Source organism: Eublepharis macularius, chromosome 6 (genome assembly GCF_028583425.1).
Source record: "Eublepharis macularius isolate TG4126 chromosome 6, MPM_Emac_v1.0, whole genome shotgun sequence".
NCBI lineage: Eukaryota > Metazoa > Chordata > Lepidosauria > Squamata > Eublepharidae > Eublepharis > Eublepharis macularius.
This window is the reverse complement of record NC_072795.1, coordinates 22,338,704-22,363,549: the sequence shown is the minus strand read 5'-3', so window position 1 is coordinate 22,363,549 and position 24,846 is coordinate 22,338,704. Positions and strand designations below refer to the sequence as shown.

Genomic DNA, 24,846 nt, shown 5'->3' with positions numbered 1-24,846 from the left:
CAGACCTGTGACTCCTGAACTGGGAAAGGAGGTTCTGCGTACCCCACCTCCGCCCCACTTCAAGCAGTAGGGAGAGGAAAAAAGAGGGGCTGGAGCTACTGCTCTCCCTCTTCCTCCTCTCCTTGACACATTCTCAGCCTCTGACATCCGGAGAAGTGAAAGCCAGAGCTCATGCCTGCGGTCTTCTCAACACACAATGGATTTGAGCCCAGTCTCAGCCTGGGGTGCTGAGCATGTGAATCCCAAAAGGTAAAGTGAAGCAGTGGACCTCCCTCAAAAAGTCTGAGAATCGTTAATGATATATTTATAATACTTTAACACCAAGGGCTTTTTTTCTGGGAAAAGAGGTGGTGGAACTCAGTGGTGGAACTCAGGACCGCACAATGACATCACTTTGGGTCAGCTGGAACAAGGGAGTTTTTAAAAGTTTAAATGAACCTTGGTGAAAATGGTCACATAGCCAGTGGCCCCGCCCCCTGATCTCCAGACAGAGGGGAGTTTAGATTGCCCTCTGCGCCAAGATTTGTAGATTTTTTAAACAATTAAAAAAACTGAAAAAGCTGTTTACCAGAGGCAAAAGAGGGATATGCATTTAAGGAGTAGATCGATAATAATACGCATTTTGAACATTAAAAGCATGCCCTATAACATTCCTGCAAAATAGGTAAGAATAATCCCATACTGCAGATTAAGGGACTGAGAGAATGCCATTTTGACCCAAGCCACCAAGTAAGATCAACACAGAGTCTACTTTTGAACTGGAAACTTCCATATTCATAGCTCTTATTCACTATACCATGCCAGCAGGGATTTCCCTTTGATATTACCTCACATACTGAAAAAATATCACCCTGTTTCGGGTGTAGCAGACAGGTAGGGTTTCCAGGTCCCCTTAAATTCCCAGCGGGGGGGAGGGGACTGACACTTACCTGTTAGAAAATCTTCATGCACATTCATAGCGCACGCGTGCTCCCAGCACCAATGCGATGGTGTCACTTCTAGGAGTAATGTCATCACGCTGGCTGCAGGAATGCTCCTGCGCTTTGCATCAGGCCAATTCGGCAGGCGTGATGACATCACTCCTGGAAGTGAGGCTGTCACGCCCCACCGGGAGTGCGCCCACTGCAGGCTTGCCCAGGAGGTATTTTGCCTCTCAGACTCGTTTCCTGTGCCTTTTCCTCCTGATGGCCAAGTGAGTGGTGGCAGGGGGTGGGGGCTGGCAGCGGGGGATCCCCGTCCCTAGCGGGGGACTGGTAGCCCTACAGACAGGGCAAGACTGAGCTACCAGGATCCAGTTCAAATGGGAAACAATTTAATATGGCTGGGGTTAGCCATGCCAGCTAGTAGTTTCAAAAGTTGCGAGATTTTTCTGGGGGTTATAACCAGTGTCATCCAGACAACTATGGTAGATGGACCGATAGTATAAGGCTACTAATATACGTGTATATACTTGTGTTTGTTAACTTCCTATACTCCCTCTCCTCCAGGACTGCTGAGAGGAATGTAAAAGACTGTGACAGCTCTGGTCACCTTGGGGAGCAGGGGAAGGTGCTACTGGTGGGTAGTAGCAGCATATCAATATATCTCATTCTCAGCATGGCCCCATATATGGATACTTAGATCCACAGATTGGGTCTATGAAGATAGAAGCAAGGTTTTTCAGCAAACTTAGGGGGCACCCCAGATTTGCAGAAAAACCTTTAAAGTTTTTTTTTAAAAGGAACCGTGTTACTGACCCCACCCCCCAACAGAGGAAAATGTCTGTGCAAGCATGCACAATTTCAACTTAACAGCTAGGGGGTGGGAAGAAGGAGCCATGCAACTCCATGTGCCCTGATGTAGCCCACCCCTGCATGTCCTCTGAAGGCTGGTGAGTGGGAAGGAGTGGAAGTCGCCACCACCCACCAATGAGAAGGCACGTCTACACGTGAGTGCAGAGCAGCAGGAGCCACTGCTCCCCTTCAGGCTGGTGGATAGGGGAGGGAGAACAGGTGCTCCTACCAGCACCCCCACCATGCAGCGATGAAAAGGACAGACAGGTGGGTGGGTGGACAGGGAGCCAAGTGGCCTCGCTTGAGGAGTGCAGGAGGCTGGATAAGGAAGAGGCGAACCTCTGCTCCCTCCCTCTGGGTGAAGAGAAGTGGGAGCCTCCTCTGCCCTCTATTGCCCCATCCCAACCAAAACCACCACTGAAGTGGCAGTGTTGGAGGCAGTTAGATGGGTGAGGAGGGGAAGTCTCCACTGCTGGACCTGGGAGGAGGCTGGGCAGATGGAGGGGGATGGCTTCGAAAAACCCCTCCCCTATTCAAGAAAATTGGTGTGTGAGGGGAAGGGGAGTAGTGAGCTGCCAGGCAAGTAGATAGGATTCCTGCCTCTGTGAATCTTGCAGGTCCCCACTTTTCTGTTCTAATCTTGTGTGTCTGTGCTTCTGAAGGAAAAGGGGGCAGAGATTCTTCATCTGGGGGCTCATATTTGCTCTCAGCAGCTCCACTCTCCTCTGCATCAAATAAATTCAGCAGTGGTTTATGAAAGCTCGTGATAAAATTCATTTTTTGGTCTGCTGCAGCAAACAGAAGGGTTGACACTTACACCACAGTCTCCCCAGCGTACCCTCCTTGCTGTGTCTACCCCCACCCCCAGTTCCTCACTGGCCATTTACCCCAATTTTCCATCTCTACAGCCTTCTCTATCAAACTTCTTTCTCCTCTTATTCATACCACTGGTGTAATTCTGCTTATCTTAGCCTTTCTTTTCTCTCTTTGCCTCCCCTCTGCTTTATGTTACTTCTTATTTATATCATGTTTACTGTATTTTGGGACCAGTGGACGCATGAACCCATGGCAGGGCTTTATACTGAATCAGACCACTGGGCCAGCAAGGTCAGTGTTGTCTACTCAGGCTGGCAGCAGCTCTCCAGAGCCTTGGGCTGAAGTCCTTCACAGCACCTAAATCCTGATCCTTTTACTGAAGCTGGGAAGTTTTGCATGCTCTGCCACTGAATCAGGGCCCCTTCCCTTATGCTGGGGCACAGAAGGCCATGAATTGCTAAGAATATAGATGTTGAGGATGGCTGTTCATGTTCTACCAGAAACTGGAATGCTATATCCATCGCTATTGACTTCCTTTCTCCTCTTCTGCAGCCACTCCTCCCTGCCCCTCCCCACCCCGAACACCATCTGTTTGGTTCCAGCTTCACTTTTATTTTATAGACCAGAAAATGGAAAGACACCCTGGCGTTCAACTAAAAACTGCACACCCAAGCTCTCTGGAAACAACTGCACTTCCCAACCAGATGCCACGCTAAGTGTGGAGAGGAAACACTGTTTTCTTTATGAAGCATTACAGGGAGTGTCTAAACCCAATAATCACTGAGAGAGAATTTACAGAAGGCGAGCAAAGTGATTAAGGAGATTAAGGAAATGTCATGAGGGAAAAACAAGAAGAACCAAATTAATACCGTTTTGGAAAAATAACCTTCATTTATGGTCTATGTGCCTCAAGGGACCCAGAATGCAAAGGAAGAGATGATTCGCCTACGCAGGTATATCACTGGGTTCATCACTGATTGATGACTCCCAGCGGGGGGTGAACAAACCATTGGAAAGCAATGTCCTAGTCAAAAAGGTGGGAGTGATAAAAATTTCTTTGTGTAGTGTGAGATCTGTTCTTTCACATTCACAAGGTATCAATTGATGGCAGCAGTCACCAAATGGACCAGGAAACATGACTGTATCGATACTACTAAAACTAAAGCAAAGTTCCTAGTAAATTCCAGGACCGTTCAATAAGCATAACATAGTTCCCTGGGAGCAGATGGATATCCTTTAACAAATATTCTGAAAGTAATAATAGTAATAACAACAATAATAACATTCGATTTATATACCGCCCTTCAAGATGACTTAACACTCACTCAGAGCAGTTTACAAACTATGTTATTATTATCCCCACAACAAAACACCCTGTGAGGTGGGTGGGGCTGAGAGAGCTAGAAGCTGTGACTGACCCAAGGTCACTCAGCTGGCTTCAAGTGGAGGAGTGAGGAATCAAACCCGGTTCTCCAGATTAGAGTCCCGCGCTCTTAACCACTACACCAAACTGTATTTCCTCCGGCTTCTCACCTTCAGTTCCACAGTGCTAGTCTAGAGCAAATCACCTCATTGAGAGCCACCTTAAAGATCCTGGGTTAATTGTTCTAGAAGTCAACAGTGATTTCTTAAGCCAAGAAGCAAAGCAAGGGGAACCTCAAAAGGTACCAACCTTCCATCCCATCCAAATTCACTGAAATACTCCAGAACAGTTGTTATGCTTACTGCAACTTCAGCATAACATGTTATCAGAGGCTCTAGTAATTTCTTTTGTCCTGCATGACATTTTCCCCCCTCCTTGGAGAAGATCTTCCAAAAGGGCAATTACTCCAAGACTCTCATATTTAGAGACATGTCCAAAAATCCACATAAAGGCATTTTTGGTTTTGATCTTCTTGACTAACAACAACAACAACAACAGTGCCCTCCCCATAGTTGTGTTTGGAAGCCATTTAATCAGCTTTCAGATCTGACATAATGTTGGGAACGGTTGCATGATATGAGCTTACTGATGTTTTCAGAGGCATTCCCATGGCAAGAATACCATAGACACTATTTGAATAGAAAGAATACCATAGACACCATTTCCAAATCTGAGCTTGCCCTGGGAATTTGTTGATGGCTTTCATGCTTCCAGTTTTTTATATGACTGCTATTATTTCTTTCAAATGGTAAAGTGGATGGAACTGGGCTAAACCCTATATTCTGAAATTTTAATTGGGTTTTAAAAACAAGCAAGCTCCAAAATCTGCCATTTCCATGCAAGAAATTTAACAATCGGGCTTAAAAATAGTGTAATTTCTAGTGAACGAAGGCTCTCATTAAGTAACAACTAAAGTGCTTACGCTTCCAAAAGCTTTAGTAATTTTATACTTTCTTCCCCTGTGGCTTTTTGGCAACTGTGTAGTTTATTTTCCTCCTATTAAAGGAATAACAAGCTTAATACCTTGAAAATCCCTGTTCTTTTTGTCATATAAATTCCTCAGTGACCGTGTTTACGCACTTGCTGCAAGACATTTTCTAAGTATACAACTGCTAAATGGGAACACTCCCCATATGCTCATTTTTCTACTTGGGAGGTGCAGAACTTTGAGTCTCAGTATGTCAAAGCCTTCCTCACACGAGTGGCCCAAAGCTTGTTTCTCCTATTAGGGGGTAAAACAGAGCAGCACTGAGCCAGTCAGTTTCAGCTTGCTGGAGCTTCCATTTTGGAAATCTGCCCTTCAGTTAGGAAGTCACTAAGGACTAGTGCCCAGAGAGAACAGAAAGCATTTGAGAGGGTCCACTTGTTTGCTGTTACCATCTCTCACATCCTCACAGTGCACTTGAATAGGTTCTGCCAAAGAATTGAGAGGGTAGAGGGTACAATGGCCCGACTGCCTTGCTTTCTCACATAGCTTAAGAGGGCTGCTTATCCTTCTTCTTGGAGCAATTGGAAACCCGTGAAAGTAGGCATAAATAGATCAAGATGGGTAGTATGTTAGTTTGTCTGTAGCTGTAGAAAAGAGCAAGAGTCCAGTAGCACCTATAAGACTAACAAAATTTGTGGTAGGGTATGAGCTTTTGAGCTGTGACTTAGGAAAGCTCATACCCTACCACAATTTTTGTTACTCATAGGTGCTACTGGACTCTTGCTCTTTTCTACTGCTGTTGTAATGCTGGAGCCAACTTTTGCTCATTGTAGGTGTTAAGTAGCACCATAACTAGGATTTGGGGTGGGTGTTCTGGCATTCTATCTCTGTTTAACCTGATTTGCACACAAGATCATGCTAGTGACTGCTGAAACCAAAGAGAAAGCCTCAACAGGGTATGCAATAGAAGAAGGTAAGTCAAGAAAAAGTCAATAATGACAGGAAAAGTGGGAGGCAATAGGAAAAGAGGAAGACCCAAAATGAGATGGCTTGACTCAATAAAAGAAGCCGCATCCTCCTGTTTGCAAGATCTGAGTAAGTCTGTTAATGACAAGATGTTTTGGGGGTCTTTCGTTCATAGGGTTGAATAGGTCACTGGTGGCTTGATGGCACATAACACACACACAAGCCAAGGAAGGAAATAGTCTAGGGTTTCTTCTGAAGTGAGAGATGACTCACAAAACCACAAAACCACATGTGGAAATAAATATTGTTAGACTTTAAGGTGCCACTGGACTTTTGCATTATTTTGCTACACCAGATTAACACTGCTACTCTTTTCCATACAGAAATCATTCTACTTGCCATGGCTGAGGACATAGAGTGATTGCCAGAAAACAATTGTTCCCCAAATGCAAAACAGGTAATGTCTGTAGCAGTGTATTGGTCAGTAACAGAGACGAGAAGAGTTTTAGAAGAAAGGCCAGAACTGTGAAGTGTATTATGGAAACGGGGAATAGTTGTCAGGAGGACTAGGTGACATTTTCATAGTGATAGGTTTGGTTGTGGTAGCGGTAACTAATAAACCAAAAAAAGGGGAGAAACATAAAAATGAATAGCAGTAGTCCAGGATCAAAGGCGGACAGACATTTTTATTCATGGGACCCATCTATTTTCCAGTCACGTGAGCTCAGACACTGGAACAAATTGGCTTATCAGGTTCCATAAAAACTTCATCACTTAACAGTAAGGATTGGGCCAGGAAAGGGCATTTGAGTTGGGATGAGTTGAGATGATATAAAGTCATCTGTGTGTGTGGGGGGGGGCTTATGACAATGCACATCCTGAAAAATTCTCTCAACAACACACTGAGTGACTATATACCTGCCGATTCATCGATTCTCTCTGTAACAAGATAACTAAAAAACGTCTTTACACCACATATAGATCAGAATTTTGTAGGGCCAAACAAAGGTGCTGTGAGAGCCTCATTAGGTCTACATGTCACCAGCTGGTCGTCACTAATCAAGATGGTTACAGATTATACTTCCAAATGAAGGCTTCATGCAAATTAAGCAGCCTGGGATTTATGCCTGGTATAGGAGATGAGGACAGTACTTCTGAGCACGTGCAAGTTGTCCTTTCCTACTGAACAGCCACAACTGGCCCTTCCACATCTGGGTTTAGAAGGTGAGAATTCAAGCCAGATTTAAGTCCCACCACCTCTCATCGTTAAAAACCAAGGGCCAATCCAAATGGAATACTACAACTTCACAGCTACCATTTACTTGTCTGAAACTGTAAAATGTTCATCTGATAGCAGTTCTAAATCTTTTCCACGGAAGAAGTCATTCAGTTCTCGCCAGTTCCCATCCCACAGCTGCATGTCAATGCAAACCAACAGTGTTTAGAAGTACTTTCGGGAACATTTTCAAAAACTGGAGTGTACTTCTGACCATTTTCTTAACAAACAACTAGGAAAAATAGGAAAGTAGGAATACATTACCCCGGTGACGTCCATAACTTTAATAGCTGCAAGTTGTCCCGTTTTAACATGACGACCCTAGGATAGAAAAAAGTGAATGGTTTAATTTTCCTGGTTACTTAGCAGAAGCAAGAATTCATTGACAAAAGGTCCAAGTTCTTGTCAAATTCAGAGAGAATCATTCCTCCGAATGTAGCTCAGCGTCTGTGGCTTGTAGCTTAATTCCCTAAAGAAAGCCAGTAAAAAGTAAGTTTCAATAACACCACTTCATTACCTTCATTACCCTTTAGGGGGTATGCCGCTAGCACAGAACATTACCACACAATCTGCTCTAGCCTTGAGCCCAAAAATGACTATTTCACCATATATTTGCACACATGTGTGTAAAGTTTTCCTGACAAATTGGTACAATGATACTCTAGAGTGAGATTGTTCACCTGGGATAACTTTGGTAATCTATGTAGGCTCCACCCAAGTTGACGTGTTCTTTATTGGAAGTAGGGTGGTAACAGTAAAACAGCAATCGTGCCATTGCCAGCCAGTCACCATTAATCTAGTCCAAAGTCTTCAGGTATACTCTTTTGATCTTGGATATAGTCAGGGGTCATTTCATAAAAAAAGAGCTGGAGGAACTCATTAGCACAACTCATTAGCATACGCCACGCCCCTTGACATCACCAGAAGTGTGTCATTGGCATAACTGATTTGCATATGTCACACCCCCGACATCACCTATCCTGGAGGTTTTGGACCCACGCCTGGCCATTCAGAGCCAAAATTGGGCCCAAAAATGTAAAAAAAGGGGCTGAAAATGGCCGAAAGAGTCCCAAAACGGTCAGGATCGGGCCGCTGCTGTGTGGGAGAGTGATCCAGCACCCGTCAGAGGCCTGATCTCGGCCGTTTCAGCCCCAATCCAGGCTGAAACAGGCCCCAAATGGCCAAGAGTCAGATGGGCGGGGCCACCTGACATGTGACCTCTTTGGGGAACTGCCAGAACTGTGTTCCTGTGTGTTCCCCCTCGAAATGAGCCCTGAATATAGTGATACATACCCACAGAAGACTCTTACAATTATTGTTCCTTAATTCAGAATTTTCTTTTCTAGCCTGAAGCAGAAGATTTACTTTAGATCTGAGCACACAAGCAGCTAATAATACTCCTCAGAGCCGACAGTTTGATGCTAAATAAGGTCCTGGTTATGAAAGAATTAGTAGATTAGCCTCATTCTGCATGGAATGAAAAGCAGTAATGCAGTAACACGGCATAACTGTCAGCTTTTGACAGGATCGGCCCTTACAACTGAGGGAAGCAGTGAACGACTGACTTTCCTATGCAGAAGGGAAAATGCCAAACCAGGTTAAAATTCAAATTACTCGCCAAAAAGCAGAGGGGAGACAGGAACTCAATGCGATGGGCATGGCATACTATTTACGTACCACTGTTGGTTTTTCACATTTTAAGCAGATGTATTGTTTTCAAAGCACTTTTGATGTCACATTACCCTTCCATACATGTATTCAGAGGGTGAAAAGAAGAGACCAGAAAATGGCAAAGGACGCAGATCTAACATCTGAGAGTTCAGACACAAACATGGGTGAAAGCGCAGGAGGGAAACAAGCAAGCACACCATTCTGCAGCTCAAAATGTTAATTCCAACGAGCAGGAAGAAGTTACACCTCTGCCACTGTAGTAATACAGCCTGTTCAGAACACACATGCCTGTTCAAAAATAAGCCAAAAGGTACGAAAGGAGAACAGTTATCCACAAAGACACACGTACTTCAAAAGTCATAGACGAAAAGGGTAATGTATCTGAGAGCATCCCATAAAATGAAGAGTGTTCCTATTGCATATAACATATATTTTAAAATTATAAGATCAGGAGTCTGGTGGAATTAACATTTTTAAACCCAAAATGACACACTTAATTGCATGCATTCTTCCAACCCTGTCACCTCTGTTTGCGTCTGAATGTTCAGATACCAGACTTGACTCTTCAGCCGTTTACTGGTGTCTTCCCTCCACCCTTTACAAAATGCAAGGAGAGGATGTGACAGAGTGCTTCAAAAACAATGTCTTAGGGTTTAAAAAAACTCTAAGCATAATGCTGTTAATGCTGTTAATGTTGTATGCTTGCCAGTCAGTTTGGGTTGCCACAGCTAGTTCCAACACTCAAAACACCAAGCTAGTTTGGATTTGTAGCCTGCATTTTGCAGCCATTGTTATTACTATATCCAATATAAAGATCCCATTCAAGAACTGCCATAATCAAAAAAATCAAAGAGACACAAAATGCCCCCAGACATCAAATATGCACAATAAGGATTTTACACATACACACACACATCACTTTCAATATTCAAAATGCTTTTCATGCATTATCTTGATGTAATTCTAGACTACCTTACAACAGCATTGTAAAGTAGTCTAGAATTACTACCACCATATTTCAGGTGGAGGGAGGGAGCGCGCTGAGAGAGAGGTGGGTTATGGACAGAACCAGACTGGAAATCAGAGGGCAGGATATATCAGAAGCTGGTGGGAATTTGAGAGGCTTGGTTGAATCTTGTTTTAGCTTTTCAGACTTGATTACCTTACAAAGCATAGTTTTATTGGTCAGACTAGTAAAATACTGGCTAGCTGGCAACTCCACTGCCCACCACTTACAGCATTTCCAATCACCCCAGAACAGCAGCGTCTCAGCTGCTGTAGCAAGTTTTTGGCTTTGTTCCCTCAGAAGTCCATATGGTAAAATTCCAGGCTCCGCCTGATGCCGAGCTGCGCACACAAATCTAGGTCACTGGAGAGGATCCCAGGCGTCCTGCAGGAGAGCCTGGACATGCATTTACAGATATGCAGTAGGAGAGAACGAGGACAAAACAAGCAGGCAGCAAGAGTGTGATGCTTTCAGCTGCCACCTTCTGCGAAGGAAAGCTGAGCAACCACCCACACATACACGCTGTACCAATTGTTTCTCTTCTAGAAAAAAAAATGCAATTGAATTTTTAAAAAAGAATTGTTGGTTGCTGGTCTCACGCTGAAGTTCTGCATCTGCTCTTTATACTCTGCATTCAGGGCTGCCTCCTGCTTTCCAATCCTGCCCGAGTTGTGAGATGTTGTGACGTTACCAGGCACGTTAATGAGACCATACACAAAAGTCATGTCACCTTGACTGTGGTTGCACGTATGCCACGATTCCACAGAAATGGGGGGGGGGCACAGAACTTGGCACTGGGCAAGGCTTTGGCTTCCTGAGAATGTCTACTTTCATTAAACAGGAAAGCAAATTCCTAGGCCTTATTATTGTAGGGCAGCCTTACGCTTGAAAAAGTATATGGGCAATGATGGTAGAGGTCTCAAGAAGCGAGATAATGGCTGAGCTGACGGTCAGGAGGTAGGGAAGACAGCTTACTTTTTCTACAGAATGCCATCTGCCTGGATAACTTATTTTAACATAGAATATAGAGCTCCAAAACCATCAGCAAGGACAACTGAAAGAGCGAATCAGACCGTTCCATGAAGAAGCACACAGAGACAACACACCCTCTGGTCGTACGTACAGTACCTACTAAAACATTTTTGCTCATGAGGTACAAGGGCTAAAGAGTACTGGAAACCACACACAGTGCTAGAGAAAACCTGACAAATTCATCTATTTGATTTCTTTCCTTTATTTCAGGGTAGTAGACATAGTGCTTTTATCCATACAGACATCCAGTGAAGTAGGTTAGACTAGCCTATCATTCAGAACAAAAATTACAGAAGTGCCTTAGGGGTCCTGACCGTCTACCACTTGTGATGGGCCCACCCCTTAGTTACTGCTTTACAAGCCTCCAAGGGTGGCCACAGTTTGCACCCCACCCCCCGCTTAACTCAAAGGCACCCCTCCCATCTCCTAGTATCTCACATTAGCCTGCTTGTTGGCTGCCTGCTCCCAGAGGATCAATGGCTCAATGGTAAAGCATCAGCAGAAGGTGCCATATTCATTACCAAACACTTCCAATTAAAATAATCAGGCAGTAGGTGATGCGAAACACCTCTTCAGGTGACCTCAGACAGCTGTTGCCGGTGAGAGTAGAAAAGACTGTCCTTGATATAATGAGTCAGACCATTGATCTAAGGCAGCTTGATGAGTATTTCTCTCCTCCCATGAAGCTGGTTTGGTCAGATACTCCCTTCGATCAGAGTTCCTTGCCATATCCCAAAAGCTACAGCTGCCTCACGGTCAACATGTATTGACTGGGGGAACTTCCCAGACATCTGAAAAGTGTCTCACTACCCGCTCTCAGCCTTCCCTTGTATCTGGAGCAATGCCAGGATCCAAACAGTGTCAAGGGGAGCATGGCACATTCTTGAATTCTAGTAGGTGAATGAGCAGGAAAAGGTCAGGGATGCTAAATGAAATGTCCATCAGGAATCATAACAAAGAAGACTGGATCCTGTCTATTTGAGTCGGAATTGGTCAGGACTTTTGCCTCAGCAGAAATGCTCAGATCTAGCTAGCCTCTTTATTTTGCTAAGATGCAGAATAGGAAATGAAAGCAATGACCACATTCTGGAAAATTCCCTTCAGGGACAAAGGGGGTGGCACTAGAACAAGTTCTAACTAGGCTTGCTATTTGACGACACATGGTGGACAAACCCCTGCCCTTGACCCCAAACCTCTGCACTTAGGAAACTGAGGAACAGGAAAAAAGCTGAAAGGAAAATATCTTCCATAGCAACTCTTTAGAAATTTCCCCACATCTCTATGCTCTTTACCATAGAGATTAGAGGAAATTCCTAGAGTGTCACTCGGAAGTGATATCACATCCTCCCCAAATGCCACCCTTCAAGATATTTGCTAAGGGAGTGCTGGCAACCCAAGTTCCAATCAAGCCCCTTTGCCTATTATTGTGTCACAGAGAGAAAAGAGAAACTAGTGCAGAGATTTCACTGGCCAAGGAGAGAGCAATGAGTGAAAAGAACGAACTGCCATGCATCACTGCCATCCACACAACTCACTAGAATGTTCCCCGTTTCCTGGGGAACATTCTGTTAGGTAAGCCCAGAACTGAGATACGTTTTCCTTTTTGGACCCTGCCTCTCACAAGCATGGAGAAATCAAATAAGATGATTATTGCTGCGTGCTTTAGGTATGAGGTGGTGGTGGTGGTTCCTGTTACCAAATAACAACAATGATGATGATGATACTAAACAACATAGATTTAACTCTCCCATTTCAGTGGAATTTAGCAGGAGCAGGACACTGTTGGTCTTCGTATAGTTTATAATCTGCACTAAAGAGGGTATAAACTTTCCAAGCACTTTCCAGTTGTTGCACACTGGCCCCCATAAATCAGTCTCACAATGATCCCGGAGCTATAGTCCTAATTTGCACAACACACTGCAGCAACAAAAGTAGGGTATATGTCTTATAAGGACTAATAGAAGGAACTACGAAGCCTTGTGCGTTGAATTCTCCCCATCATAATTCAGGCCCTGACTTCTTGGTTGAGATTTGAACCCAGATCCTCCCAGTCCTAGCAAAACACCCTAACCACTATACTACCTGTCTAGTTTTATATTAACGTCAGCAGCAGAAGTGCCTTTACACTGTTCCCTTGGTACATATTCCAGCTCCTTCTTCCTCTGTTCCTCTCTCTCATTCGCCAATTTTATTGCATTTATATTACATGGATTACGTAGTCAGAGCTTTAAAAACAGAACGGAGCCACTGATAAAAATAGACACGAACAAGATCATAACTTTATATATTGCAATTGCAGGGGGGATGTCATGCTTGGCACGGTTTCAGACACATCCCATATAACATACTCTCGACTTGCAAACCGAAACTGAAGGGGATGCATCTGAAAGTCAGGCACATGACCTGAAAGCCAGTTAGCATTCCAGCAGAATGTCACTGCCTGCTTTTCATGGAACAGCATAATGGGCTGACTCTATTCGAGGAACTCTGCAAGGCGTACCAATATGTGTCTTCTGGCAAAAATCTTTTGCCTTCTAATGAGAGCAAGCCAGAAACCAGGGTGAACTGAGGTCATCCAAATGAATTCAGAAGCTGGAGCTGTCTAGCAGAATTGCCGGGCCCAGGCATTGCACATACTGTATGTTACTACCTAGTACTCCTTCTTAGTTTACAACTGGAGAAGTTGGGAGACAGAGAAGGCTAGCCAGATCTGCTATTCCTATCTATGAGATGAAAGCTAACAGGAAGAAAACTGATTCATTTGAAATGTGCTGGAGAAGAGTTTTGCAGATACCATGGACAGCCCAAAAGACAAATAAGCCAGTTCTAGATCAAACCAAGCCTAAATTCTCCCTAGAAGCTAAGATGACAAAACTGAGGCTACTCTACTTTGGTCACATCATGGGAAGATGTGAGGGCAAAAAAGAATTCTGCTCCTGAGTTATCATGCAACTCTCATGAACAAGATGGCATCTTCAATGGGAAAAGAAACCAGCAAGTCAACACCCGCCTCCACCAATACATAAAACACTTTGAAGAAAGTGACAGCAACATTTAAGCCACAGTTTCTTGTAATAGTTAACGGTGATCACTGTCAGTAAGCAAGGGGAAGCAGCCAACCTGAGGTTAATAGATTTGGAAAGTACCACTAAAGAGGAGCAAAGTGTAAATTATTTTAACCACCATCGATATGTATACCGTTTTGATTTTCTGCCTTGGACATCTTGATCCCTCCCTGTGCTAGCAGAAAATCCTAGCTCAGTTATAACTGCAGCCCTCCCCTCTTCCCTGAGCCCAAACCTGATTCAATCTGATCACTTCTTTGACAATACAGTTTTTTCTGCATCATGCAGTTGTGTGGGATGGGGGTGGGGCAGCAACACTTGAATTGGCTTCCCTCCCCAGACAGGCTGCTGGCGTTTGTTTGAGGATGAACCCAAGGCATCTCAACTTGATGTTTATCCAAGCGGGAACGTCAGAGCTGTCATTGTGTTTGGACAGAACACTCGTCTAGGCATAAAGTCATCCCTCTTAATTACCTTCAAAATGTTATCCCAGCTATCGTTTACTTGAGAATGTCAGGGGTGCTATGTGGACAAACTTAGATTTTCACAAATAAGGGCAGCAGCAGATAAAAGTTCATTCATAAGACTGGGTTTGGTAGAAACAGAACCACATGTAGGAAGCGGCCTGGTGGATCAGACAAAGGCTGCAGTTTGTCACAAATACTGTTTCCCATAGAGGTCAGTCAGATATCTCTAGAAAGCTCTCAAGGAGACCAAAAGTACCTTCCCTCAATGTACACTCCCCAGACATCTGGTGTTTAGAAATACTGAGCCTCCAAACATGGAGACTGCACCCTCCAATCGTTTCACACATGAAAATACAGAGAAATTTATAAACCCAGTTCCCCAACTCCTCTCCCCCACCCCAGATTTCTGCCTTCATTATTCTGTATTAACTTACTCAGCAACAACATCTGTGCCTTTAATTTAAATGTCAGAAGGGTGCATGGGTTTGTTGTTGTTAAAGATATACAAGACAAATCTAATTGCTCTACAGTTATTAACACTTCAGAATCTATTTCAGGACTTGTAATAATTCGGCACTTATCTGCATGGCACAGCAATGCACATGTACATGCATTTACACGTCTTTGAAGTGGACATGTATTCATTCCTTAGTTTTGAGATTTAAAATTGTAGTGGCTCTGAGGAGGGACTTGTACCCCTAACTCTAGCAACTCACACCTAAAAGTATTAATTTTTTCCCCAAAGGCAACATTAGGGACAGAATAGGGACAATGGTTTACCAGGGATAGTTTACCTGTTGGAGGATAAGCTATTGTGGCTCATAGCTGTTGATAAGGCTTTCCTCCATGGATCTGTCTAACTCCTTTTTAAAAGCCATCTAAGTCTATGTGGGGAAAAAGAAATGCACACACACCATTCAAACTCTGCACCAAGGAGGGGAAATTGGGCAATCTACAGAAACCATACCAATTATGCGAACTATTTCTGGTCATATCTCACTTTTCTTCCATCATGAAGCTCTAAGTGGCTTACACAGGATTCCCAGGAAAACTCCCTTCCAGGTACCACCCACAGCCTGATCTGTAGAGCATCAGCCGAGCCCCTCTCTTCATGTGTTCTCCAACCAAGCCTTAGGACTCAACAACATGTATCTCCTCAATCTACGTAATGAACATTATTTCTGGTAATCATGCACAAGGGAGTGTGCAGGACATTGACTCTCCCCCCAGAATCCTATCATGCCCAGTCCTTCTCTAGGCATTGCTTGTACAATTGAGCACTTAACTTCACAGCTGTAAGGACTAGATATTTGTTACTAAAACAAACAAACCAAAAAAGATAGTTGTCAGGATGCTCCGGTTCTGAGGCTAGCATCGCACACTTAGCAAGCCTACTTAGCAAGTTCTTACCCTGAGTCACTAGTCAGCAGCCAAGATCCAAAATGCTTTGATTTTTCTCCATTTGCAAGGAATTGTGGAATATGCTCAGCAGAAGTACCCAATACTTTCAAGCAGGCCAATAAAGCTAGCTAAATTCCCATGAGCAACTTTGGGTCATTCATCTGGACAAAGACATTCTGAAGGTTACATACACTCCTGATACATATGCATCATATCTGCATAGAACCTCCGATCTCTTCTTTGCGAGTGGTACCTTTTCTGCTCAGCTATTTCAAGCCACAAAAATTCTCAGGATAAAATTCACACCATAAAGGCAGCCAGAAAAGGTCCTAAGATTAAGGCAATTTGAAATGGAACACGAGTCCCTTGTGTTACATTCTGCTTCACTCAGCTTCATTAAACTAGAGACAGTCTTTAGATTAAACTAGATTTATTCAGCACTTTGAATACGTTGTGCTGACAGTCTGCTGAAAATCAGCCTGACTTTCTTTGCCGGCAAAGGTAAACAAAACAAAACAAAACACTGTGGTTCTTGGAAGTGTGCAAAGGTCCCTGGGAAAGGGGGCAATTCCTTGAAGACATGAAGCCGCCTTATACTGAGTCAGACCATCAAGGTCAGTATTGTCTACTTAGATTGATAGCAGATCTCCAGGGTCTCAGGGAGAGGTCTTTCACCTCACCCACTACATGATCCTTTTTAACTGGAGATGCCAGGGATTGAACCTGAGACCCTTCTGCATGCCAAGCAGATGCTCTACCACTGTACCACAGCCCATTCTCTCTGAGAAGTCCACCACTGAACCATTATACTAAGTGCTGCCTGGTTCACATGACCAGGAAAATGTAGTGAGAACCAAGCAGCGTGAAATGCCTATGGTCTCAGACACTTTGGGTTTTCCTGTGAGACATGCAGGTCTTAAAGATTTGCCTGCCCTCAGTCTGTAGTCTTGGCAGTGGCTGTGCTTCCTGGCCCTTAATGCAGCTTGCTCAGAACAAGAAAATCAGTTCATACTTCTATGGTGACAGCAAGCACTGTTGCCTATGCATTCACAAGCAAGCTGCTGCCGCTGCCGTTGAGATAGAGGCTATTGTTATTTGGCTTCTGTATTCACCCCACTCTCCAAGATATAAAGACAGATGGACTCACATTCTAATTGTGTCTGAAGAAGTGAGCTGTGACTCACAAAAGCACATACCCTACTACAAATTTTGTTAGTCTTATAGGTGCTACTGGACTCTTGTTCTTTTCCACTGAGTCTTTCAAATACATAAACAGTATGCAGAGAAGGGAGACTTCTGCACGCATCCTTGCTATCACCATGAGTGAAGGAGCACTATAGGAGGGATCGAGACAGAGAAAGCAATTCTCAGAACAACTATATATACAAGTCTCCGGAGTTCTAGCCCGTTGGCCTATTTCACATTGCCCAAAAATTAAATTCCACATAATAAACTACCAAAAAACCTAATGACACACTTAAACAATAACTGAGACAACAAAACTAACAACGCCAACTGCCAGGTCATATGAAATCAGCAATTTAAAATTCCAGTATCCAGACAGGAATGCAACAAATATCTGAGAAGTTGGTATTCAAGAATATTGGGGAGTCGTATATTTGCAACTATTCAGCAGCATATCAAGTAAAACAGCAGATGAGAGGGTAAAATAGCGGAGTCTGATTTCACAATTAATCCATTTTTTGTTTGTTTATTTATTAAAATATTCATAGCCCACCTTTTCTCTTGGCTCAAAGCAGGAAGAAAACCAGGCAGAAAACCAATGGCCAAGGTCACAAAAGAGTTTTGAGCAACAGTACAGCAACATGCACAATAGCAAGGTGTTCAACACTGTTGAACAGTGTGGTGCACACATGTTGGAAAATGAAACCGGCTGACTAAGCTTTGGCTAATCTTGCCCTTGTAAATACATTAGTTATTTATTTCTACTCTTTCCACCCAGTGGGGAACCAAAGCGGTTTGCATTGTTTTTCTCGCCTCCGTGTTATTATTATCACAATGACCCTGTGAGGTAGGTTAGACTGAAAACGTACAACGGCCCAGCCAGCTTCCCCGGCAGAGTGCGGATTCAAATCTGAATCTCCCAGATCCTAGTCCAACATCCTTGAATTACATTTATTTTTAAAGCAAATAGCTGTCTTTGTTGTCTCACTGAGGTGGGAGGGAGAAGGGCTGCCCGGTTCTCACTGGTGGCAGGGGATCTCCTGCCACTAGTGGGCACCTCCTGCTGCTACTTATCTGGGCAGCAGGAGAAAAATGGCAAGGGCAGTGGTCGGGCAGTAATAGAGTTTTGCCAAAATGCTAGAGCATTCCTGGCAACTCACTTATATCACTTCAGGGTACATAGGGAGTGGCATCAGAGCATCACTGGTGACGTCATTACGTTGCCAGCGAGGACTCCCCCCTCCAGATAAGTCTCCTACCAGTTGCCTGCCTTGTGCTGGCAACCCTAGAGGGCAGGATATTAATACATTAATTAAATAAAGTCCATTGATCAACACAAAACAAGACAATTGTATGTACTGTCCCGGTTTACAAGCTTACTTAATTTTCCCTGAACGTTCAGATTTAGATTTCTAAGTATTAAACATAAACTGACTACACTTCTAGAATATAACTCTCACACACACCCATGTACATGATTTGCACACAATTAGCTCAACATCATATGCATTATAAAATAAGATTCACCAGTGGCACTACACCACCATTTTTTTGGCTGTCGTTCTGATTCACCATGTTTCAGTAAAGGAAAAAGATGGAGGCAGAAGAAGGAGAGCGGGAGGGAGAAAAAAAGACAGGAAAAGAGAAAGGAAGAGGATGAGCGTGGATGGTAGGAAGTAAAAATAGGTCACATGGTGCAAGCTGAGGGTAAAGTTAGGTCCCAACGGTTTGGATGACCACAACAAAGAATCAGCAACGAGGAAAGCTTATTTCCATTTTCTCTCCCTTGTAAGTTAAGAGGCAAATGAAAATGCAAACATACACAACCCAATGGGATGAACACAGTAATACTTATTAAAATATTCCTTTTCTTTCCTTCCTTTCCTTCCTGAGCAAGGAACCCTGCTCACCACTCCAAGCTTCATGTAAGAAGGTCTAGATAAAAATGTGATAGATCAGGTACTACAACATTTGACTATACCCCAAGTGTACCTCCCCTTTCCTTCCTGAGGAAGTGGTCTGTAATTGAAGTTAGCAAGGAGAAATGTCTTGATGCTGCCTATTTGGTATGCAGCTGTTGTTGAAAAACATATGGAGTACAACTCTTAGACTGCTGAACAAGACAACAGACAAGAAGTTTTGCATGTTGACACTTTACAAAGTTACTAAGCAAAATTCACTTGCACTGCAGTCGCTATTAAAAAGCTACCAATGGCGCCAACCAAATTTCTCCCTTCAAAGCGCCATTATGAAGTATCAAGAAGTTATGTCTTCACTGTCACTGTCACTAAATTGGAGCGGAAAAACACAATGGCCAAATGTCACTTTCTTGATTTTCAGATGCAAATATATAATGCGACTCAAGCAATCTTTGAGAGGGCCCACAATCAAGTCATCTAAGTCACTGAAAGAGTTACACAGTAAACAACAAAACAATATGAAGGGAGGGTGTGGATTCTCATGGCAATTGTCTGCACTGCAACCTGCAACTCTCTTGAACCCAGTAGCAGAAAGATTTCCCTTTTCCCATTTTGAACCTCCTGAATACATTTCTAGTGACTAAAGTCACCTGTTCTGGGATGTGGCCAATATTCTACAACCCATGTGACTGAGGTCAGATCAACAGGAGACAGTAGCCTTATTCAGCTGCCACATTTGATGGCGCTATGGAACAAACATGCTACACATGCATGATCTTGAACGATCACCATTTCTTCTGAAAAAGGCAACTTGCATATATTCCAGCTTCACTATGTGGAAAAGGTGTACCAGAACCTAAATTAATCCACACACTGCCCCTTTCAGAAGCAATGGCAGTCATGTGTACGGAGAGGATCACATGCAGTCCTTTGTTCCAAAGGCAGAGTCACAATGGCTGGAAGATAACATCTGAAAAGGGCTAGTACAGTGGTGTGGGAATGGTCACAGGAATGACATGGTACCGTTTCTCCCAAAGCAAATACATCACATGGACCTAGCTGGGCATACTGGATGCCCTTACTCACCCATGAATACCTCACCTGACAAGCAGGGGTAGTGCTTCTGCATGTGAAAATTCCATTTAGAGATTATGAATGTGTCCAGTCCTTTTTAAAACCATCCAAACTATTGGTCATCACCTCATTTTGCAGTCATTCTTTCATTACTGATGAGAGGATATGCCCTTGTATACTTGGGGAGGTTGAAACCCAGGAACACGTGTTCCTGAGTTGCCCTCTCTATAAGGAAGCACGTACGAGATTTATTATTCCCTTTTTGGAAGGTATCTCAGAACATTCGGATAAGAACAAATTAGAGAAACTGTTGTCAAACTCAGATTTTACTGCACTACACCAGATAGCGAAATTTTGTGCTCTGGTTGTTAAAGCCCATTAGAATGTAGACCTCCATTTTTGGTTGCTTGCTTAGAACTATGCCGGCTTCCTGGTTTTTACAAATTTTGATAGATATTAGGAAATTATGTTTTTAAACTGTATATATTCATATGTTCCATGTTCAAATGGTTGTAAAATGTGCACTTAAATTTCTATGGTAAATGTACTGGCTAAGTGCTGTAATAAAGAATCATCATCTTTCATTACTGGAGGCTATCTGTCAATCATTACTGGGGACTGGCTACCTATCTATCCATCTGTCCGTCTGTCACTCTCTCAGTCCGTCCGTCCATTCATCCATCAATCTGTATTCTGTTGCATTAAATTCTACCCCTTTGTTCACTTTTAATTGATAGCAAATTCACTTCATAAGATGACCCCCGACTTTTATATTATGCTTACGATTTTATCAACCTTTATTGTGCCTCACTGTTGTGGGATTTAGTTGGAGGGGGGAGCCACAAAATACTTCACCCTTCACTAGCAGAAACTGTGCCCCTGCCCCTTGATCATTCCAGCTGCTCTTTACTGTAACTTTTCCTGTTGGATCTCTCCTCTCCTCTTTCCCTTGGGGAGAAAAATGACCATGACAAGGACCTATTGCTTCATATAACGCAGAGCTGTAGCACAGAACACTGTCTTTTCTGACCCAGTGAGAGGATTCAAAATCCCAAGAGTATGAGTATGCGATGGTTACCCCAAGCCTTCCATGCTAGCATGCATGAAATATATTTTCTCTTTCCCTTCTTTCCCCCTTGAGAAGCAGTAAATTGGTTGGTTGCTTGAACAAGGCATTATTACTCTGACAGTGTCCCCCTAGGGGTATTAAACAGAGAAAGAAGAAAGGATCTTTATCAAATTGGACAAGTGCAGATTTTATTCATATCTGAACAGTTGGCACATTTTTATCTTTTTTAGATAAAATCCTTTTTTAAAAGTGCATCAAGTTTTTAAAAAATCCACAGGAAGGAATAATTTCATTTGCAGCTGAATGCTTTTTAAGTTTGCATTTGGACCAACATATAACTGCAGCTTTTCAGAAAACATATGAATATATCATGGAACTGCCTTTGAACGAGTCAGGGCAGTGATCCAGTGCCCCAGTACTATCTGCTCAGAGCCAAACTGCACTCCAAGGTCTTTGGAAGAACTCTTTCCCAATCCTGCTTACCCAACAGCCTTTAAACTGGAGATGCTGGCAGTGAATACCGCTGCAAACCACTGAGCGAACATTTGACAACGGGTGCTCTACCTCAAGTCAGGTTAGAAGCAGTTGTGCTAAAATAACACAACCAACCCTGGTATCTACAGCCCCACTAGTACTTGCTAGCCAGAGCCTGAGAGCCAAGCTACAAGTGACGCCTGACACAGGTTGGACACTTGTCAGCTTCCCTCAAGTTTTGATGGGAAATGTAGGCGTCCTGGTTTTACAGCTTGGCTCTCCATTACAGCTGCAAGACCAGGATGCCTACATTTCCCATCAGAACTTGAGGGAAGCTGACACGTGTCCAACCTGTGTCAGGCGTCACTTGTAGCTTGACTCTCAGAGTCCTAGTTCCATCACCCACCACCAGAAGGATATAATGGCTGGATTTGCTTTACTGTGTTAGGCTGCAAGCAAAGCTGTAAAGGTGCCTACTGTACTCTCAAAGCACCCAGTACCCTCGTGTCCAGCTTTTCATCCAACACTTTGAAAATGTATCTATTCAAGACTAAAAAAAACCCTGAGAACATAGTCCTACTTTATTCAAATAACCACAGATATATGCCAACCTGCTTTGATGCTCTTTCCATTCCACTGTCAAAGATGAAACTGTACTCGGTCCCCTAGTTAGGGTAACAGTAACAGGGCCTTGCCTGTGACAGCCCCTAAAGTCTGGAATTCTCTTCTTTGGCATGGTTACTTGGAGCCACCTCTACTAACTTTCAGGTATCAGGCAAAGTCCGTTGTGTTCTTTCATGTATTTCAATGGTATTTATTGCCATTTTCCTTGGTTTTTGCTCTTTTTACCATGCTTCCCTGTGTTTCTCTCCCACAGCTTGTAGGTTTCAGTTTTTATCTAATAGATGCCTTGATATCATTGTTAATGTTCTGTGTATCATGCCACAACTTTTTATAAACAACCTTGAGGGCTTCATGGAAGAGGCGTTCCAAAAATAGACAAGCAGACAAAGATGAATAAATGCAAAATGTGCCACAGATGTTTATTTTTGAAATTCTGTTCTGAAAGCTTGTATTTCGAACATGGGTTCCTGAACACCCAAATAAGCAGTGTCCTAAAGTCTGCGGATTCTCTTCACAACCAAAACTTAGCTAAGTACTGACAGAGCTACTGCTTTTGTTCCATGTTCAGAAAAGAGAGAGATCCTTCTCTTTCCAAGAGGCGCTAGGGCTTTCAATGTGCTTCAGGTAACCTTGCAAGTGTATTGTGCTTGACTCCTAATCTCTTACAATAAGCAGTCACTATACATTTGCCACAGCACAGGTTCCACTAAGTACCAGAGTAAAGTCCATCCATACTAATTACATGTAATATCAGGACTGATACAAATTTGTGCAACTCCATCATTTGCCACTGCGGGAGGGGAGAGAAAGGACCCAGTAACCAAACTATGGTTTTAATCAGTGTGGCATATGCACACAGTGCCGAAACACGGTCATTTTACTCTTTGAAAAGGCAATGAAGAAGTAAAAAATTAAATAATCTGTACAGATAACAGAACCAGCATGGTATAGCGGTTAAGGATATTGGAGTAGGATTTGGTAGACCTGAGTTTGAATCCTCACTCTGCCCTGGTAGCTCACTGGCTAAACTTGGGCCAGTTACACACACACAGCCTCGTAGGATTGTTGTAAGGATAAAATGGAGAAAAAGAGAAAGCTGTAAGCCACTTGGAATCCCATTGGGTAGAAATTGGGGGTTTAAATGAAATAAATAAGTAAATAAAACTAGACAGAAACACACAACCCAAGGCTTGAACAACTGGAAGCGATAAGACACTTAAAGCATTCAGTAAAGCCATCAATTTTATGAGATTCCTGTCCTCGGTGATATTAAATTTTACCAGGTGTTAAAAAACAGACAGGTAATACTCCCAAAGTACATCTAACTTTCACTCAATCTTCTCTGCAACAGTTATAACATTATCCACATGACTAATTACTTGAATATTGTATTAGAACGCAAAGCCCCTTCATTTTTGAGCAAATGAGGAATATGATTTTCCTTAATTACCAAAAAGACAAAAACAAACAGAACACAATCCAATGCAATTAGCCACAATGTCAACACCATCCAGTCAACTAAGCTAAAAAAATGTGCCAAAGAACCTATTTGAACAAGGCAAAGGTACTGGCTGCTGGTTCCTCATCTCTATGCAATCAATGCAGATTTAATTCACAATTCTGCTTAACATTTATTTCACACCTACACCGCTGGTAGGTTCAGCTCGTTTTCGTGTGATCCTTTATTCTTTTGTTATTTTTTAAAACCTCCATGGTCCAGCCAATGTGTTTTAAATGTACAAAGCAAAAACTGATGCACTTAAAAGTTAAGGCAGAGCTAATAAATGATAGTTTACTAAATACCTGAATAAAATATTTATAGTATGAAGGGACAGACTTTTCAAATTGCTTACTTTCTTTCACTATCCCAAATCCCCTCTCTAAGTTGTATCATTTATATTGAAGGCCTTTCTTCAAGTAAATCAAAAGTGTTTGGCCCCCAAAGTCTGTCAATCTATTTTACCTGCAACAAAGTTACACTGCAATCCTATGGAGAGTTTCTCCACTCTAAGTCCATTGACTCCAATGGGCTTCGACTGGAGTATCTCACCATAGGATTGCACTGTTAATGTGCGTATTTGACTTGTGTAAGGAAATAAAACCTTGCCAACTAACACTGCAAACCTAAACTAGGGTTACCAACCTCCAGATGGGCCTGGAGATCTGAAATTACAACTTATCTCCACACGACGGAGAAAATGGTTTGGAGGGTGGACTGTATGGTATTATACCCTGCTGAGATCCCTCCACTCCCCAAACCTCACCCTTCCCAGACTCCACCCCTAATTCTCCAGGAATTTCCCAACCTGGAACTGGTAACTGTACCCTAAGCAGAATTACACCATGTTAACTCCATTGACTTTGGTGGACCTGGAAGAGTGTAACTCTGCTGAGGTTTGCCCTGGAAGTGGTCTCCTCAACTCCACAGGAAAGACCCTTCTAAAGGATGTCTGAATGTGGTTATTTATTTAATTTATTCATGTCAAGGCCGATTACATAGTGTGAGATTAGTACAGTCAGTATCAAGGATATTTCTATAAACAATGCCGTAAGTTAAGTAAATACAAGTTTACAAGACAGCATTAGCAAGAATCCAATAGAGTTGAAGAAAAGTTGAAACAGAACATAAGCAATTAAAGATATTTCAGAAACCTTACCTCCAGAGTGGTGATAGGAAG

The 24,846-nt window shown here is 43.0% G+C and overlaps 1 protein-coding gene across 1 annotated transcript in view; it reads right to left on the bottom strand.

Moving 5' to 3' along the window:
- The window catches only part of TNIK (TRAF2 and NCK interacting kinase), a 350,725-nt gene that overhangs the window by 157,626 nt on the left and 168,253 nt on the right, over positions 1-24,846 (bottom strand). The window contains exon 3 of the mRNA XM_054983851.1: positions 7,446-7,502. Within this exon, the coding sequence (XP_054839826.1) occupies positions 7,446-7,502 (57 nt within the window). The remainder of the gene's footprint in view (positions 1-7,445; positions 7,503-24,846) is intronic.